The 18,498-nt window shown below is 38.7% G+C and overlaps 1 protein-coding gene across 1 annotated transcript in view; it reads right to left on the bottom strand.

Annotated features, from left to right (window-relative positions):
- The window catches only part of HMCN1 (hemicentin 1), a gene marked incomplete at its 5' end in the record, with an annotated part of 236,014 nt that overhangs the window by 110,927 nt on the left and 106,589 nt on the right, over positions 1-18,498 (bottom strand). The window contains 11 exons of the mRNA XM_081947388.1: positions 87-241; positions 1,418-1,587; positions 2,874-2,982; positions 4,531-4,812; positions 5,582-5,860; positions 13,585-13,739; positions 14,314-14,437; positions 15,186-15,333; positions 16,102-16,232; positions 16,466-16,660; positions 17,711-17,806. Coding sequence (XP_081803514.1) covers positions 87-241; positions 1,418-1,587; positions 2,874-2,982; positions 4,531-4,812; positions 5,582-5,860; positions 13,585-13,739; positions 14,314-14,437; positions 15,186-15,333; positions 16,102-16,232; positions 16,466-16,660; positions 17,711-17,806 — 1,844 coding nt within the window. The remainder of the gene's footprint in view (positions 1-86; positions 242-1,417; positions 1,588-2,873; positions 2,983-4,530; positions 4,813-5,581; positions 5,861-13,584; positions 13,740-14,313; positions 14,438-15,185; positions 15,334-16,101; positions 16,233-16,465; positions 16,661-17,710; positions 17,807-18,498) is intronic.

Here is an 18,498-nt window from a genome sequence, read left to right as displayed (position 1 = left end):
TATCTGCTCAAAAGATCAACACTGGCAAATCTTTTCCTTTACAATATTATTTAACACTGTGAAATGAGTTCAGTCTTTTTACTTACCCCAATGTTTTCTCTAGCAGTATTTACAGGCTGATTATCTTTTAGCCATGTGATAGAAGGGATCGGTATGCCATTAACAATACACTGCAGGGTTACTGGTTTGTGTATCACCACAAATCTTTCAGAAGGACCACTCATTTTGATTGTTGGAGAGACTGCAAAAAAATCAAGACAGAATTTTACGCAGCAGCTAGCCATGAAGCTTCTTCATATGTTCATAAGTTTGAAAGTCAAGAAGCTTATACAATATACTTTACTTCTCTGAATTATTATGAATTATCCAGCTATCTATAGAGGAACTAGTGAAAGCAATCTTTTTCTAATGACCAAACAATGATCCAAGGCAAAATATTCACTAAATATGCAGTAATTACTGAAAAATAGCAACCTTGAAATTTATTTTCCTGCTGGAGAAGACTCCTGCGAGTCCCTTGGACTGCAAGGTGATCAAACCGGTCAGTCCTAGAGGAGATCAACCCTGACTGCGCTTTACAAGGCCAGATCCTGAATATAAAATTCAAATACTTTGGCCACCTAATGAGAAGGAAGGACTCATTGGAGAAGAGCTTAATGCTGGGAAAGATTGAGGGCAAAAGAAGAAGGGGACAACAAAGAATGAGGTGGCTGGATGGAGTCACTGAAGCAGTCGGCGTGAGCTTAAATGGACTCTGGGCGATGGTAGAGGACAGGAAGGCCTGGAGGAATGTTGTCCATAGGGTTGTGATGAGTCGGACATGACCTCACAACTTACAACAAAAAATTATTTTCTTTTGTCACATCCCAGAACATATTCTTTCCTTGCCCCATAACAGCATGATACTGATGGGGAAATGACAGTTTTGACAATAGTGTAGAGTTTCTCAACTTTGGCTACTTTCAGACCTGTGGATTTCAGCTGCCAGAATTCCCCAGTCAACCTAGATGGCTGGAGAATTCTGGGTGCTGAAATCCTTACACCTTAAAATTGCTACAGTTAAGAAGCACAGGCACATTGGATAAATCTATGGAGCAGCGGTGGAAAGAAATAATAGCAAGAAGGAAAGACTAGAAAGGTATATGAGAAAGGTATATCCAAATACCTAATAAAAGTTTGCCTGAAAAGATTAATAGAGCAATGCAGGAATAGAGCAATGCAGCCTAGAACAATTAGCATATACTTGAATAACTTGACTTCTATTTTTTTCATGAATATCACAAAGCTTCCAAATCCATTTCAAATCCTGAAATTCTTCTGTTATGTCCTCAGCAAATCATAACGTATTTAAAATGGTTCACAGAAAGGTATAACCCAAACATTCCCCTTTTTTCCCTTTTCTACAAAAATGACACACCATGCACAATCACATCAAATTCTTTCTTGCTTTCTCCCGCCTTGTTGGTCGCTATACATTGATAATAGCCTGCATCAGATATTTCAGCCCGAGAGATCAAAAACTTGCGTCCATTGAGCAAAATTTTATATCCAACTCCTCCTTCAATAGGTTGGCCATTTTTGAACCACCTGATGGGAGAAAAGCAGATCTTTAAAATGTTTATTTTGTATAAAGAAGAGATTGTGAGGCACAAATGAGAATGTTTACAGTTCCAGGTGTCAAGTTTATGGTTACAGTTCCAGGACTGAGAGATTGGATTGCCATCTAGTAAATGATGCTAATTTATGGGTGATGCTAATTTATGGGATCCCCTAGGACAGGGGTGTCAGACTCACGTCGTCATGGCAGTATCACATGCCTTATCAGGACTTTTTCCCCTTTTGCTAAACTGGGTGTGGCCAGCACATGATGCATCCAGCCTGCGGCCCAGGAGTTTCACAGCCCTGCCCTAGGACTATCATTGAAAGGACATCATACTATAATTCTACTTTAACCTATCTCTTCTGGAAAGAAACATGCTGGCAGCGATTAGTGGGAAAAGACAGAAGTGTGCACCAGGCAAAGATATGACAATAAAATCTTATTTGAAAGTACTAGCGCATCTTTTTACTTTAGAACTTCTTTGTAGTATAGAAGGAAATGGGGTGGCTGCTGTGTGAACCCCTGAACTGGCCAGGTTTATGGAAATTAATTTCCATCTGTCTTTGCTAGTGAGTTGAGCAGTTCATTCTGCATGCTATGCATTCAATCCATTTTACCCAGGGACACATGGCATTACTTTTCCAAAAATAAGCTCTTTCGCCTTTTCTAGACAGTAAAAGAAGAGCAGGAAGGAGAAGAAAGAACTGCATTATAAAGTAAAAATTGAATATTCAAGATTAATTGAAAGACCCGAAGGCACTTCTAGATGGTAATTTTTTCAGCTGGCCAATTTTTCTCCTTTTTACTTTTGAAACAGCAGAATATAACTGCACTGCTAAGACTACTGAACTTGCCAGGGCACTGCAGACAATTGTGCACCGAGAATCTTTAGTATTTGCAGAGAAACAACAGATAGTCACAGTGTATCCTTCATGGCCAATAAGTGATTGACTGACTGATTTTTCTCCACGTTCTTGAATCAGGAGAGTAGCATGTGGAATAAATTGGTCTCCTGTTTCCCAGGTTAAGGAAAACAAATGAAAGATTCCCCAGAGTTGCTTTGCCCTCCCATCAAATGTCACCAGCCACGAGAAATACCCATCAGGAGGTAACCTTACATGTGGCAATTAAATCTCCTGCAGCAATTTTTTTATTAAAAAAAATATTTTATGGAATATCATATGGTTTCATCACTTCACTTTCTTGGTAACCTTACTTTCATCCAAATTTCGTGTGTGAACTTTTTTTAAAAAATTGAGTTGTAATCTCTTACGTGATGCTTGGCAGGGGTGTTCCTATTGCTGGACATTCCAACTCTAGGTGGTTGTGGAAAATCACAGTGTGGTCTGAAGATTCATTTCCTCCTTCCAAACTTGGTGGAACTAGGGGGGAAAAGGAGTGGGAGGTGGGGAGACAGGAGGGAGGGAAATTGAATCCTAGGTAGAAATATTTTCAAAATATATTTACAGGTTTTTAAACAATCTTCAAATATCTTTTCTATTATCCTCGCTCTTTCTGGTGCGTTATGGTGTTTCCTTGACAAATCGTTTGTGCATTCAGGCTTAGAGCACCTACTCTCAATCCTCATTATCTGCAGGGGTCATTTTCTTGTGAGCAAGCTTATCAGAATGGCATGGAGACTTGTTAACATGCCAAATGCTGAAAGAACAAGACTAGGATTTCTCTTATTGTGGCTCACATCAATGTTGATTTTCCCGCTTCCCCACTCCCACTTCGAGGTACAGTAGACCAGGCAAGAAATAACAATCATGGATTATAAACACTACCTTTATTATAAGGTTACAATCAGAAAATTTTGAAAGTCTAAAAGTACTTTTAGTCTCCTAAAAACTGGGAAAGGTCCTTTCTGAGATGCTTTATCCATCCTCATCCCTCCTTTACACTCAGATTTTGTTTATCAAACCACTGTCTATGATTCTTCCCCCTGTCAATCAAGGTCATCCCTACATCCTATTACACTTTCCCTAATAATAATGTTCCTGATTAATTAAAAATATTACAAGATTGTAACTCTGCAACTGGAGGAAAAATCCAAAACACATGTTGCAACTGTGTCGGTCTAATAGTCTAATATGATTCTTTTTATATAATAATCAACATATTTATAGGTAAAATCAGAACCAATTTCAAAACAATATCAGGTCACCATCTAATAATTTTCATTTTATTCTTTTTCTAAATTCCAAACAAGTTACCCTTTAACTTTTGTTATGTACAAATTAAAAATACCAACTGCAATATTTCTACAAAGTGTGCAAAAGCATTCCAGTGGTGCTTTATATATATGTATATGTAGAAAAGGAAAAGAAGCATCAGTCACTAAGAAATTATCATCTCATGGATTGGAAATGTAGAAATTGTGTACAAAGAGCCATGGTGGTGCAGTGGTTAGAATGCAGTATTGCAGGCTAATTCTGCTAACTACCAGCAGTTTGATTTTCACTGGCTCAAGGTTTATCCATCCTTCCATCCTTCCAAGATCAGTAAAATGAGGACCTAGATTGTTGGGGGAATATGCTGACTCCGTAAACTGCTTGTAGAGGGTTATAAAGCATTATGAAGGAGTATATACTGTAAGTCTAAGTGCTATTGCTAATATAAATATGTAACTTTCGCATTCTTTGAAAATGCAAAGAAAACCAAATAGCAATAGTGCTTAGACTTATATGCTATCCCATAAAGCTTTACAATACTCTCTGAGTGGTTTACAATGTCAGCTTATTGCTCCCAACAATCTGGGTCCTCATTTTACTGATCTCAGTAGATGGAAGGCTGAATCAACTTCAAGCCCCATCAGCATCAAATTCCTGTTAATGGGCAGAGTAATCCTGCAGTACTGCATTCTAACCACTGCGCCACCAGGGGTCCTGAAATAAAATTTAATGCTTAATTCCATGGTTTCTACCCACCGAGGATTTCCACATCATATTTGATCTCTTGTTCCCCAGCTATGCTGGTAGCTACACACACATATTGGCCATGGTCAGTCACAGCAGCATTCAGGATCTCCAGCTTCTTCCCACCAAAGACAACATGGAGATTGTCACTTGCTGTAACAGGAACTCCATCCTTCAGCCAGGTTAACAGGGGAGGGGGGTTGCCAGCAGCATTACATTCCAATATAAGTGAACTTCCAACAACAACTTGCTTGTTTTGAATGGTTTCACTGACACCCTCAATAACTGGTGGTACTGGAAAAAAAGGAAAAAAAAAAGGTTTTCCACCCCCACAAGCCAGCATTGTCACAATTGATTTTCTTCTTTTCTCAGCCTAAGGAATTTTCTTCTATGTTAAAAGTTCTCCATGGATCCATACACTGCAGTGTAGATACCTTCTTTTAGTTAAACTGGTTTATATTGTTTATAGCTAATTTAGATATATAGATAATAAGTGTAGAAGTAGAACCAGGCTGCCAAAGTCATCAGCATCTTCAATAAATCTTTCGATTCCTTCAAAAATGATGACACAAGAGCAATGATGTCATTAATATGAAATATGAAAGTTACACCTTATACATCATGATCTATATTAAATCAGTTTTTCCCCTTCTCCTCTCATATGGATGCCTATGATCACCTCTTGAGAAAGGAGGATAGAAAGCATAACATGGATTACTGAAAGAGAGAGAGAGAGAAAAGAGCTCAACAGCACTTTTTTACAAGAATGCTCACCAACGATGGAATTCATTCTCCAGGTGAGAAAAATGATACAGGACAACTAGCTTCTTTCTCCTCTTTCTTATCCATGTTATGCTATGATTACTGCTGTCACTTGAATGTGGATAAACCCTGCTGACAGCTGAAGGGCAAAAACAAGGTGCAAAAAAGTCACCAGTCAAGAGGAAATTGGAACATTTAAAGACCAGAAATTGCCAGATTTCACAAATCAACCTCCAGCATTGCACCAGTACTGGAAAAAGTGGCTTACAGACAAATAGCCTATGGTGATATCACTTCCTACCATAGACATCCACTTGGAATATTTTTTCAGCCATTCCAGCTTCATTGGTTGCCTGGCAGGTATATTGAGCCGAATCAGAGACTTGAGCATGAGGAATCTGAAGAAATTGTCCATGTTCCAAATAAAGGGCTTGGGGTCCAGAAATAATTGGGCTTCCATCTTTATACCATGTTATTGTAGGAACTGGAATTCCTCTTGCTTCACACGCCAGCTTTAAGCTAGTATGTAGCAATACTGACATCTCCGTGGTAATATTTTCTCCTTTAATTATAGGTGGAACTTTGTAGAAAAGGAATAGAAAAACAAACAGTAAGATTCAAAAACAAATATACAAAATACCCTATTAGCAAAGAAAACAAACAAGTGGAACATTAAACAAATCAACTCAGAGTTCTCACTTGAATCACAAATGACCAGACTCAAATTATCCTACCTTGGGCACGTTATGAGAAGACCTAACTCCCTGGAGAAGGCTCCAGTGCTTGGAAAATTAGTTAGCATGTTAATAGGAGATCTAAGAAAGAAAGAAACTCTCTATAATGTTAAGTAAATAAGTGTGTGTGTGTGTGTGTGTGTGGGCGCGCACACACACACACATATATATACATATACACATACATATTGGGAATGAGATTATAAAAGCCCAGTTTAGCACAATACCAATGAAGAAGAAAAATAACAGCTCCCAAAAGAAACCAGCATGGCTGTATAAAGAACTCTGACAAATTGAAAGACAAAAAACATAAGTATAAAAAGTGGAAAGGGGGAGGACATAACTAAGGCAGAATATCAGCAAATAGCCCGAGCATGTAAAGATGAAGTGAGGAAAGCTAAGGCTCACAATGAAGAAAGGCTTGCCACAAAAGTAAAAATAACAAAAAAAGCTTCTTCCAACATGTTAAAAACAAGAAAAGGGTTAAGGAAATAATTAGACCATTGCTGGGAGAAAGTGGCAAGAAGGCGACAAGCAACAGGGAGAAAGCAGAACTATTTAACTCATATTTTGCATCTGTCTTTACACAAAGGGATAAAACAGTCCAACCTATCAAAAACATCACCACAAAAATCAGATTAGGAACTCAAGTTGAAATAGGGAAGAAAATGGTAAATGAGCACCTGTCTACCCTAGACCAGTTCAAATCACCAGGACCGGATGGATTACACCCGAGGGATCTGAAGGAACTGGCAGACGAGATCTGAGAACCACTGAACTATATCTTTCAGAGATCCTGGAGCACCGGGGAACTACCAGAGGATTGGAAAATAGCGGATGTGGTTCCCGTCTTCAAAAAAGGGGAAAAAACAGATCCAGGAAACTACAGACCTAGCAGCCTAATCTCAATATTAGGAAAGATCCTGGAAAAGATAATCAAGCAACGAATTAACGAACACTTAGAAGTAAACAAAGTAATAGCCAAAAGCCAACATGGGTTTGTCAAAAACAGATCATGCCAGACTAATTTTATTGCATTATTTAATAATGTGACAAAATTAGTGGACCAGAGGAATGCCGTCGATAGTTTACTTGGACTTCAGTAAGGCATTTAATAAAGCATTTAATAACCTACTACTAGAAGAATGTGGATTAGACAGCATCACCACCAGATGGATTCGTAACTGGTTGACCAACCGCACTCAATGTGTAGTCCTCAATGGAACTGCATCTTCATGGAGGGAAGTATGCAGTGGAGTACCCCAAGGCTCTGTTTTAGGCCCAGTACTTTTCAACATCTTCATCAATGATTTGGATGAGGGAATAAATGGGGAACTCATCAAATTTGCAGATGACACCAAGCTGGCAGGAATAGCCAACACTCCAGAAGATAGGCTAAAGATACAGAAGGATCTTGACAAACTTGAACATTGGGCACTATCTAATAAAATGAAATTCAATGGTGAAAAGAGTAAGGTTCTACATTTAGGCAACAAAAACAAAATGCACAGGTACAGTATAGGTCAGTGATGGCGAACCTATGGCACGCGTGCCACAAGTGGCACACGGAGCCATTTGTCAGGGCACGCGAGGCACTGCCCTCTCAGCTGGCCAACACGCAAGGCGCTGCCCTGTCAGCTGGCCAGCACGCGAGGCGCTGCCCTGTCAGCTGGCCAGCACGCGAGGCGCTGCCCTGTCAGCTGGTCAGCACGCATGCGCGCGCTGGCCAGCTGAGTTCACCTTTTTAAAAGCTATTTTCACCTTCCCCAGGCTCCAGAGCCTTTACAGGAGCCTGGAGAGGGCAAAAAGAGCCTCTCCTGCCCCCCCCCCCCCCCGGAGGCTTCAGGGACTGTCCGGAGGCTTCCCTGAAGCCTTCGGAGCGCTTAAAATGACCCTCCGAGCAACCCGGAAGTCACTTCCGGTTTGCTCGGAGGGTGGTTTTAAGCGCTCCGAAGGCTTCAGGGAAGCCTCCGGACAGTCCCTGAAGCCTCCAGGGGGGTGGGGGAGGCTATTTTCGCCCTCCCCAGGCTCCTGTAAAGCCTCTGGAGTCTGGGGAGGGCGAAAAAAGCACGTAAAAATGGGGGGGTCGCGCGTTGTGCACGCGAGCCAAAAAAGGTTCGCCATCGCTGGTATAGGTGGTACCTTGCTCAACAGTAGTAACTGTGAAAGGGATCTTGGAGTCCTAGTGGACAACCATTTAAATATGAGCCAGCAGTGTGCAGCAACTGCCAAAAAAGCCAACACAGTTCGAGGCTGCATAAAGAGAGGGACAGAATCAAGATCATGTGAAGTGTTAATAGCACTTTATAATGCCTTGGTAAGGCCACACTTGGAATACGGCATTCAGTTTTGGTTACCACGATGTAGAAAAGATGTGGAGACTCTAGAAAGAGAAGAGCAACAAAGATGATTAGGGGACTGGAGACTAAAACATATGAAGAACGGTTGCAGGAACTGGATATGTTTAGCTTAAGAGAAAGAAGGACTAGGGGAGACATGCTAGCAGTGTTCCAATATCTCAGGGGTTGCCACAAAGAAGAGGAAGTCAAACTATTTTCCAAGGCACCTGAGGGTAGAACAAGAAGCAATGGGTGGAAACTAATCAAGGAGAGAAGCAACTTAGAACTGAGGAGAAATCTCCTGATAGTTAGAACAATTAATCAGTGGAACAGCTTGCCTCCAGAAGTTGCGAATGCCCCAACACTGGAAGTCTTTAAGAAGATGTTGGATAGCCATTTGTCTGAAACAGTATAGGGTTTCCTGCCTAGGCAGGGGGTTGGACTAGAAGACCTTCAAGGTCCCTTCCAACTCTACTATTGTATTGTATTGTATTGTATTGTATTGTATTGTATGCAATAAATGTTTTATAAGCGGAAATTTTCTTTAAATATGTATTTTTCAGTTCATTATTAAACCTTTGATTCTGCTTTTGATTAATTTTGTTTGACAGTTATTGCCAGTCCTTTACATTTTAACTTTAGATATTGATTTTCTCTTAAAATATGTGGTTACTGTGTTTTATGTGGTTTTAATTTTTTGAGCTGGTTTGAGACTCTTTTCTTCAAGGGAAAGTGGGGCATATATTTCTTTAAAAATAAGTGAGTGAGACAATGAGACAGAAACATGGCACACACTTCCCCAGAGAAGTCATATATCCAAAAGTCTTTATAAAATTTAGGGTAGAGATTTGAGATCTTTTGATGAGCTCCAGTTGGCCAAATGTGATATCTTTCTAATTATAAGGGCCAAGGACTGTAAGAACATATACACATGTAAACGCAGTTTACATTTTTTTTAAAAAAGAAGTTGTCTTGATAGTCACTGCATTGGTAGCCAACTCAGTACCTTAAAAAGAAAACAGCTTTACTAAAGACTTTAAATTTCATCCAAGAAACCTCCTGTGACTTTAAAAACCAGAAGTTTTTAAAGCACCCTGATGATTTCAATATGTTTTGAAATCGGGAACTAGAAACCCTTGCTCTTCAAGCAAATATAAACTGTTCAAGCCTATAATAATGATTGTAAACTAATCATTTGCAGATGCTTGTAAATGACATTCACAGCACACTCATATGGTGTAATAAACAAGTTTCCAAATGTGATTGCTGATGGTGGAAATGTATTCATGACAACTACAACCTATGCTTCCAGAATGACTAAAACCCAACCTGTGATAAGTTTCAAAGATAACATACAGTCAGGCATATTGAATGGCAAAGAAAACCATGAATGTATTGGAATGTACGGCATATCTAGGTAAGGGGATACTTTAGCCAACTAATCTAAGCAATTTTCCATACCCAATTTGAACAGATCTTCAGAGCCATCTACTCTGATGCAGAAAGGAACAGATTTTTAAGAGAAATATGAGTGAAAAAGAGCTTGAAGTTGAACACTTCCAAATATATTTTATTAATTCACATATATTCAGAATGCTGCATTTCGTAGATATTATTTGAAGGAGAATTACATGGTTTAAAGCAGGGACGTGCGGTCAGGGGAGGCAGGGGAGGCAGAGCCTCACCGCTCTCATCATGAAAATAAAAAAAAGGGAAAAGGGAAAAGGCGCCGAGGAGCCTTCTGCACACGTGGTCCGGGAATGGGACCACGTGTGCAGGAGGCTCCTCTAGCCTCAGCCTCCCTCCTGCACACGTCCCATTCCCCACCTTCCTGAGTCAACATGAAGGGGACCGCGGAGTGTGAGTCGTGGTCCCGCGGAGCGCGCTCCGTGGTCCCAGGGAGCGTGCTCCGTGGTCCCCTTCATGTTGACTCAGACATCAGGAAGGAGGGGAATGGGACCACGTGTGCAGGAGGCTGAGGCAGCTTCAGCCTCCTGTACACGTGGTCCCATTCCCCGCCTTCCTGAGTCAACATGAAGGGGACCGCGGCTTGCCCTGATGACATCACCAGCCTCACCAGCCATAAACCTCACCGCACGTCACTGGTTTAAAGTAGCCTGTCTATTATATCGCATATAAATGTAACAGCAGTTACCTGCTATTTAGTATTGAAAATTCTTCCTCTTTTATTTTCCTTGTTTGTATCTGGCCTCAGGGATATACCAGTAATAAATAAATTTTAATATAAATTTTGAAGGCAGCTAACACAATGAAGATAACACTTATCTGGGTGTCAGATAATTTCTGAATTACTGTATTTGGAGTTTAAGACACTGGGGAAAGAAATTGGAAATACAACCTCATCCAAGTTTAGTTCTATTTTAAGTGCTATAACATATGGTCAGCTTGCATTACATTTTGTTCTCTGTCTTTCATTTATTTCTCCATACTTCCATAAAGCCTTCATGCATAATGACAGTTATGGCCTATCCTTCACTATTCTGGCAGTCCATCACTGGTCTCTTGTTTCAATGACTATACAAGATTCAACATGTTCTATCTAGGTTCTATCATAGCCAAACAACAGGAACGGTGCATTTCTGCTATTCTCTTCTGCCAGCCTTTCTTTCTCAGGTTATGCTCACTAATCCTGGGAATCTACCAATCCACTCTAATCTTTCATTAATCACAAAAGGAAGATAAAGCTTTGTTTTTAGTAAAATTCAACCTGGAAAAGGATACAGGATGTGGGAATTCAGACTAAGAGAAATAGATTCACTTTAAAGAATCATCATAATGATTTAGTAGTCTTCATGTACTTTACCCAGTTATTTCTAAGCTTTGTCTATCTGTGCCAAAAATTATCTTCAGTCACATCAGTGTGACAGGCATCATTGGGAGCCAAGCTTTAAAAAAATCCACATGCAAACATTTCAGATTGTGCTGAAGTATTAAACATTCTTCTTGTGCCTCGGTATCATTGGTTCAATTCATATCCACAATTCTTATGGTTGCATTGCATAATCAATAAATCAAATGTGATTTTGCACAAATGTTCTTAGATTCCATATTTAATTGCTCTATACCCGTGATGGTGAACCTATGGCATGCGTGCCACAGGTGGCATGCGGAGCCATTTGTTGGGGCACACGAGGCGCTGCCCTGTCAGCTAGCCAGCGTGCAAGCTTGGGCCTTCCTTGAAACCTCCAGAGTGTGGAAAAAATGTCCAATGGGCAAACCAGAAGTTCGGGAATGGACTTCCGGTTTGTACATAGGGTCGATTTTTCGCCCTCAAGGCTCCAGAGGTTGAAAACTGTCCCTACGGACAAATCAGAAGTCACCATTCCCAAACCTCTGATCCATTTTTCGCCCTCTGGAGCCTTCAGGGAAGTTCCTGAGACCTCCAGAGGGTATCCAGGGGAGGCTGTTTTCGCCTTCCCCAGGCTTCTAGAAAGCCTCTGGAGCCTGGGGAGGGCGAAAAAACCACACCAACAGTGGGGTGGTGGTGGTGTTGCTGGTCACACGTGCATGCATGCAGGGGAGGGGGTGTCACGCGCATAGCATTATCGGTATGGCACACCCATGCACAACCCCCCTGCACTCCCCCCGCTTTTGGCACGGGAGCCAAAAAAGGTTCGCCATCACTGCTCTATATTTATGTAATATTTACTGAAGTCCAGGAAAAGTGAGTCTGATTGACAAAATGGGAAGGTGAAATGTTGCTAGTGACCACATGTCAAATTTCAACTTAGTTCCTCTCCAGCTTCAATATGGAACTGCTGGCTACAAAGGGAGAGTCAGAGAGACAAAGAGACTAGGACTAGGTAGTACTCTTTTCAAATTTGGATACTGTCCCCTTCCATTCTATGGAGATGCCACACTATCAGCCCCCTCTACCACAAAGATCCTGCAGGAGAAGCACAGTCTGGACAACTGTCCAGTGCTGGAAAGCTGGTCTTCTGTTTTCCAGCATGAGCATGTGTGCCGGCCAGCTGATCATTGCACATGCATGTGACCCAGAAACCTGCAAGAGGAACGGATGTCTCATTCTCTTCTTATCATCTTTTAAAGCCACTTGTCGTTTCCATGAAGTAACTCCAATAAATTTCTTCTATTTCAGTTTGAACAAGTAATCTACAATACTTTTTTTTCAATTTTTGATTATCCAACTGCATTTATAAATCCTGTGAATCCATCTCAACTGTCTCCACGGGGATTTACTCATCTTCAGAAATAACTTCTGGTTCCAGTAAAGAGTTTAAAAAATTCAAGCATTTCATAGGTCTATAGATCAAATATTTTCTCTCATTTCCTCTTCTGCTCTGGTAATCCACCCTCCAGATTTTGTTTTACAATTATTATGTAAACAAGATAGAATTCCCACACAAGGATCCTTCTATTCACTCTTTCAAAAAGAAAAGCTATTTCTTTCCATTTAAAGATTTTAATCTCTTTAGTTCCTCAACTTTTTGCAAACAAAAATCAGTAAAATGCTCAAATTTCTAAACATTATAATTCCAGAAATAACTAAAATCACCAAAAAGAAACACTTATCTGTACCTGAAGAAAATCTCTGTTTAAGTGAAGAAGAAATTGTAATACAAGAAATGTATTGGAAATTAGAAAGAACAGTACTAATGTCCATAAATTTATGCTACACACAGTTGCAAATGCGATGGAAGACCCACCCCTTCCGGTCACTCAGTTTTTCAGTCTATCAGGGAAACCTTCATTTCTGCAACTAGTCATGAAGAGGACAGTCCAGAGGACAAATGGGTTAATTTCAACTTTCTACCTTAAATACAGAGGAAGAAAAAGGCCCCCTTCCAGTAACTGGAAGTGAAACAAACAACCGAAAAAGGGATAAAATCAACTCTGAGAAGTCTATTTCTGAAGTTCCAATTCCAAATGTTCACAATGAAAAAAATACAATGGGGTTTTCAGACTAAAGATCCATTATAGCAATAGAACCTTTGATATAATAATTAGCATGTTTATCAATAACTGTATTTTTCTTTTAAGCATTATTTCTTATGGTGATCAATTTTACAGTTTCTACAATAAAATGAACGTAAAGACACAAATGAATGAATAAACACATGTTGTAAGCTGAAGGAACATTTTGATTTATCTTTTGTGGGAACACAAGAAATTGGGGCACAGGGGCCTCTGTCATATTTATTATCACCAAACCTTAAACAGATGTGCAATGCATTTTTGTAATAACTTACTGTGGATTATGAGTTTGAGTTCCTTAAACTGTTTTCCTGCAGAATTGGTTGCACTGCATTGGTAATGTCCTTTGTCAACTCTTCGAGCACTCTTTATTTGAAGAATCTGCCCTTTCTCCAAAACCTCCATATTAGGATCACCTAAAAAGAGGGGCCTGGGGAAGAAAACACCTTAAAATGGCATCAATTTAATAAAATGTTTGTAAATAAAGCTTACATACTGACAGGTACACTACAAAATAAAATAATATCAAAATTTACCCTGTGAAAAAATCCTGAGTCAGTCGTGGGTTGCTCCTGGTTCGGCCCAGTTTGGCCGAACTGGTAGTAGCGGTAGCAGGGTGCTCCGCCCACCTGCCCTGTTGCTTCTACACATGTGCAGAAGCGCCGCAGGAGTGTGCCCTAACCAATAGTGAAAAAAATGGCAACCCACCACTGTCCTGAGTAATCCATTTTTTGGGAAATATAGAACAGAATATATAATATTCTTTCAGTTTCATGAACAATTAATCTAGAAAGTGATAATGTGAGGAAAGTATCCAATGCATGGAAGCTAACACTGTTCCCAGACTTTTGATCTTCATATGAATTTCTTTTTACTTAAATTAATTCTTAAGACACAATACAAAGTCAAAGAAAAGGATACTGACTTTACTATATTGAGAGGAAGCAAGCTTCTTATTTTTCATCTATAAGTCATGTGAGAAAGGTTTAAGAATTAGCCCTTACTTGCCATCTTTGTACCACTGGATGATAGGAAAAGGAGACCCACTGACTCTGCATTCTAAAGTTGCCTGTTGGCTGAGGATGACTGAAAGTTCATTGGGTCCAGCATCTCTTATAATGGGTGGGACTAGAGAAAAGAGGCAACAAGAGACAACAAGGGGCGATAATTAAATGGGAAGCCCTATTAAAATACTGCAGAGTGCTTTTAGATAATGAAAAGTGGAAGCTAATCCTGGAAATAAGCTCCTTTCTTTTCCTTTCTTTCCACACCTAAAATACATATTAAATACCAATTTATAGTATCCATATTAGCATTTCACTGTGGAAATATGCAACATAAAGCTATTTTCATTCTAAGGTCACATTTGAATAATTTTAATTTTGGGATTAATTGCAATGAGCAGTTTCTACTGATTGTATGTATACACAGCATCATTAATTTATGGAATGAATTGGAGCAGTGAACCAGGAAAATTGGTTCACAGAGCTGGTTATTTTTAGAGTTTTAGGAATGATTAATAGAGCACTAAATAATCTAAAAGCCTAAATAATGCTACTTCAAGGTTCATATTATTTCAAACATCCAGGGTTAAAAACTATACAAAGCAAGTACAAATAATCTAGAGTCCTGATTAATTATTTTAGGCTTAAGTGTGTTGCTCTCTTATCCTTTTAATGAGTCCATATCACATCAAAATAATAATGCAAGATAATAAGATTAGTCAGTCATTTATAATATATTTTAAAGACAGTATGAGAGTTAATTTACTACTGAGTACTTTGTGCTTGTATTGCATACCTAAGCATATATTTCTGAAATGCCAAGGGCACTTCGTATTTAATTTCATATCATAATCATAGTTAAATGTACCAACCTTGCACATCTATAGTGAAAAATTTCTCCGAACTCCCAGCTATATTGGTGGCTTTGCATGAATACTGGCCAGCATCATCACTTGCAACTTTAAGAAGTTTCAACAACTTTCCATTTTCCAAAATTTGCAAACTGCTGCCCTCCAGAACCTGAAAAGATTCAGGAATAATTGAGGTTATATCTGCTAAATATACCAGATAATTGTTTGTGCTTAATTAGACAAGTTTTATAACATACCTTGGAACCAGGAGTAATAACAGAAGTTAAATAACAATTCCTATTTGGAAATTACCATAAACCTCTGGGCTTTGACAGGATAGATTCTTCTGGGGAAGCCACAGGGAATGAAGAAGAGAGTTGTCTAATTCGGTGCCTCTTGTATTGCTCTTTTAATGGGATAATTATGAAGGCAGCAGTCTTGAACTCCAAACTATTACTGTTTGGAGTTACAGCAACTCATCTAATCCCTTCAACCTATTCTTAAGATCTCAAAATGAGTTTAGGAAAATGTCCATTAATGCAGAAAACTTCATGGTTAGCAGAAGTTGGAACCAAGATCTATTCTCTGGGTACTTGAATTTTGTTTTGCCTGCAGCAATTTTTGAAAAACAAAATCCTTCTTTGGATGGAAAGCCTGCAACTCTGATGGGAATGTATTTTTATACAGCTTTAGTCAGATAGGGTTATAGGAAGAAAAGAGGTTGAATATTATTTTCAGTATTATTCCTATATGTGATTGCATCAAAATAATAATCCACTCATGTGTAACTCAGTCTGGTTTTCTTCATACATGGTTGAAATGCTGCCAGACTCATTACATATCAAAAGCCTAACAAAATATTCATAATTTTTATGTCATGCTTTCAGCTAAATTTCATTTTTAATCTAAGAAAATAAAGAATAACATCTTAGTGTACCTGCACATCATCTTTGTACCAAGTGATGACTGGAAAAGGATCACCAGATGCCTCACAGTACAGCCCCAAAGGCTTGTTAATGGCCATAGATGCATTGGTCACTTTGTCCTGATCTTTGATTTCAGGAGGAACTGGAATTAATGAAGTAAATACTTAAACAAAGTCACTTATTTGTATCATTGATTTTATTTCAATATTCTCAGTCCTTTTAGTTATTTGGCTTTTGCACGTGCAACTTCAAAACAATTCGTTTTTAATTTTTATTTTAACACAGCTAATGTCAATATTTTAATTATACCTTAATTACCACTTTCTAAAATTTAGAATGAAGTAACATTAACTCCTAGCAAAAGGGTTAGTTTACCATAAACTTTCAGGCTGTAGTTTATTTCTGTGTTTCCAGCTTCATTGATTGCTGTGCAGATATATTGTCCACTGCTGTATGGTGTGGCAGAGGCAATGACCAGCAAAGTTCCATCTTCCAAAATTGAAAGCCCAGGTTCATTGCCCGTAAGCTCCCTATTGTTATGTAGCCATTTTATCACAGGCTTTGGGGTACCTATATCATAAAACAAAAGGTTCTAAATATTCCACTTCATTTGAAGTTTTAAAAAAATAGATTGCATTTCAGAATAACATATTTAACAGTTTTCAACAACCCAATTCAAGAGCCTCTGAACTGGCACAGATCCTCCTCCCCCAAAACTCGCCAAAATCCCTATACCTTGCCATTGTTTCCATGTTTGAAATAGCAGATAGAATTGTCTACAAATTGTCTCTCTACATTCTCCATTATATTTGTTATTTAAACAAGTGGCACTCATTATTATCAGATGCAGCAGAATATAGCAAACTGGCTATTAACACAGCAAATCAGCTTAAAAACATTGGAAAAATATCAAACTTTGGTGGTGTGATCCAAAGTTTGGCTTCTGCCTGCAGGGTAGTATTAATTTATTATTTTAAAAATAATAATAACACAATCATCGTAGCCAAGTGATTATTGTAAAAGATGGAAGGCCTAATCCACCCATCCCAAGAAATTGGTGAAGTGCTGATTATTTAATTCAAAGTGCTGGTTATTACCTATCAAACCCTGTATGGCATAGGACCTGGATCTCAGAGAAACCATTTATCTCCAACTATTTCTGTCTGCTTAGTATGTTCCAACAGCATGGGTGTGCTCCAGGTCCCATTGTCATCTTGTAGGATCTAGGAAGCATGCCTTCTCTATTATGGCCCCACCATCTAGAACAGCATATGTCCAGAGATAAGGATACCCTCTCTGCTGGGGTTCCAGAAAACCCGATTTCAAGATTTTGAAGTGGGCCCAAAATTGATCTTTTTATTTGCTCAATAGCTCCTGTTTTTGTTTTTTATGCTGTATATTAGATTACTTTATTCTGAGTGATTTAATCTGGGCTGTCTGTATGGGTCAGTTGTTTTCAGTTGTTTTTCTGTTTCCCTTCTTTGTACACCATCTGTAGTCCATTAAAGTTGGGTACCAAATAAATGTAATTAAGCAAGAAATAATAAAATCATCAGGTTACAAAAGTCAACATTCTCCAACATGGAAAGTCTCCACTTAGCAATTTATGATGCTCTGTACCTTTGATGGGACATGGGAAGGCAATTTGTTCTTTTGCTACTCTTTCTTGAAATGGAGAGTTGTATGGTGGATCAAGTGCTCCAACTGTTGGAGGTTCTAATACAAAATGAACAGAATATGAACTTTATTTATAATATTGGGTAGGTTTCCCAAATTCCAGTTTATAAACCTTTGAAAGTTTCAAAATGGCATACATTTACACACACACAAACACACACACACACACACACAATATAATATAAATTTTAACTATTAAAATGTCATTATATATTATATATAATATATTACATTTTTGTTTACTTGGTTCAAGGCTTCATTGTATGCTAAGGAAACTCTGAGAAAAAGAACTTTTCTGTGTACAAATATCAAGAAACAGAAGCAACATCAGGTAAATCATAATTCACTGTTATATTCCTCCGTATATTTGGAGATAAATTAAGAATTTTCCCACAAACTGAATTTTTATCTTTCTGTTGCAATCTACTGATCAGCAAATCAGAGAAGCAATGATACCCTTCTGTTATTCCTATCAACTACCATAGTCAGATTTAGATACCTGAACTTCCTTTCCTGCTAAAGTGAAATGTTTTAATATTGCCATGATTTTACCCTTGCTGACATAAAAAATAAAGTATTTTTTTCAATGAAACATATCTAACTTTATATATGATGATGACGATCCTTCTCTTCTGTCATAACTACCAACACAATTTGCTTCAGGATGTAATAAAAACTTCCACTGAAACTTGGGAAATTGGAGAAAGCAACTAAGGGTAGATAGCATTAGG

The sequence above is a fragment of the Natrix helvetica genome (assembly GCF_964273705.1).
Source record: "Natrix helvetica genome assembly, chromosome: 3".
In the NCBI taxonomy this organism is placed as follows: domain Eukaryota; kingdom Metazoa; phylum Chordata; class Lepidosauria; order Squamata; family Natricidae; genus Natrix; species Natrix helvetica.
The sequence above is the reverse complement of the archived record's forward strand: the minus strand, read 5'-3'. Positions and strand labels throughout refer to the sequence as shown.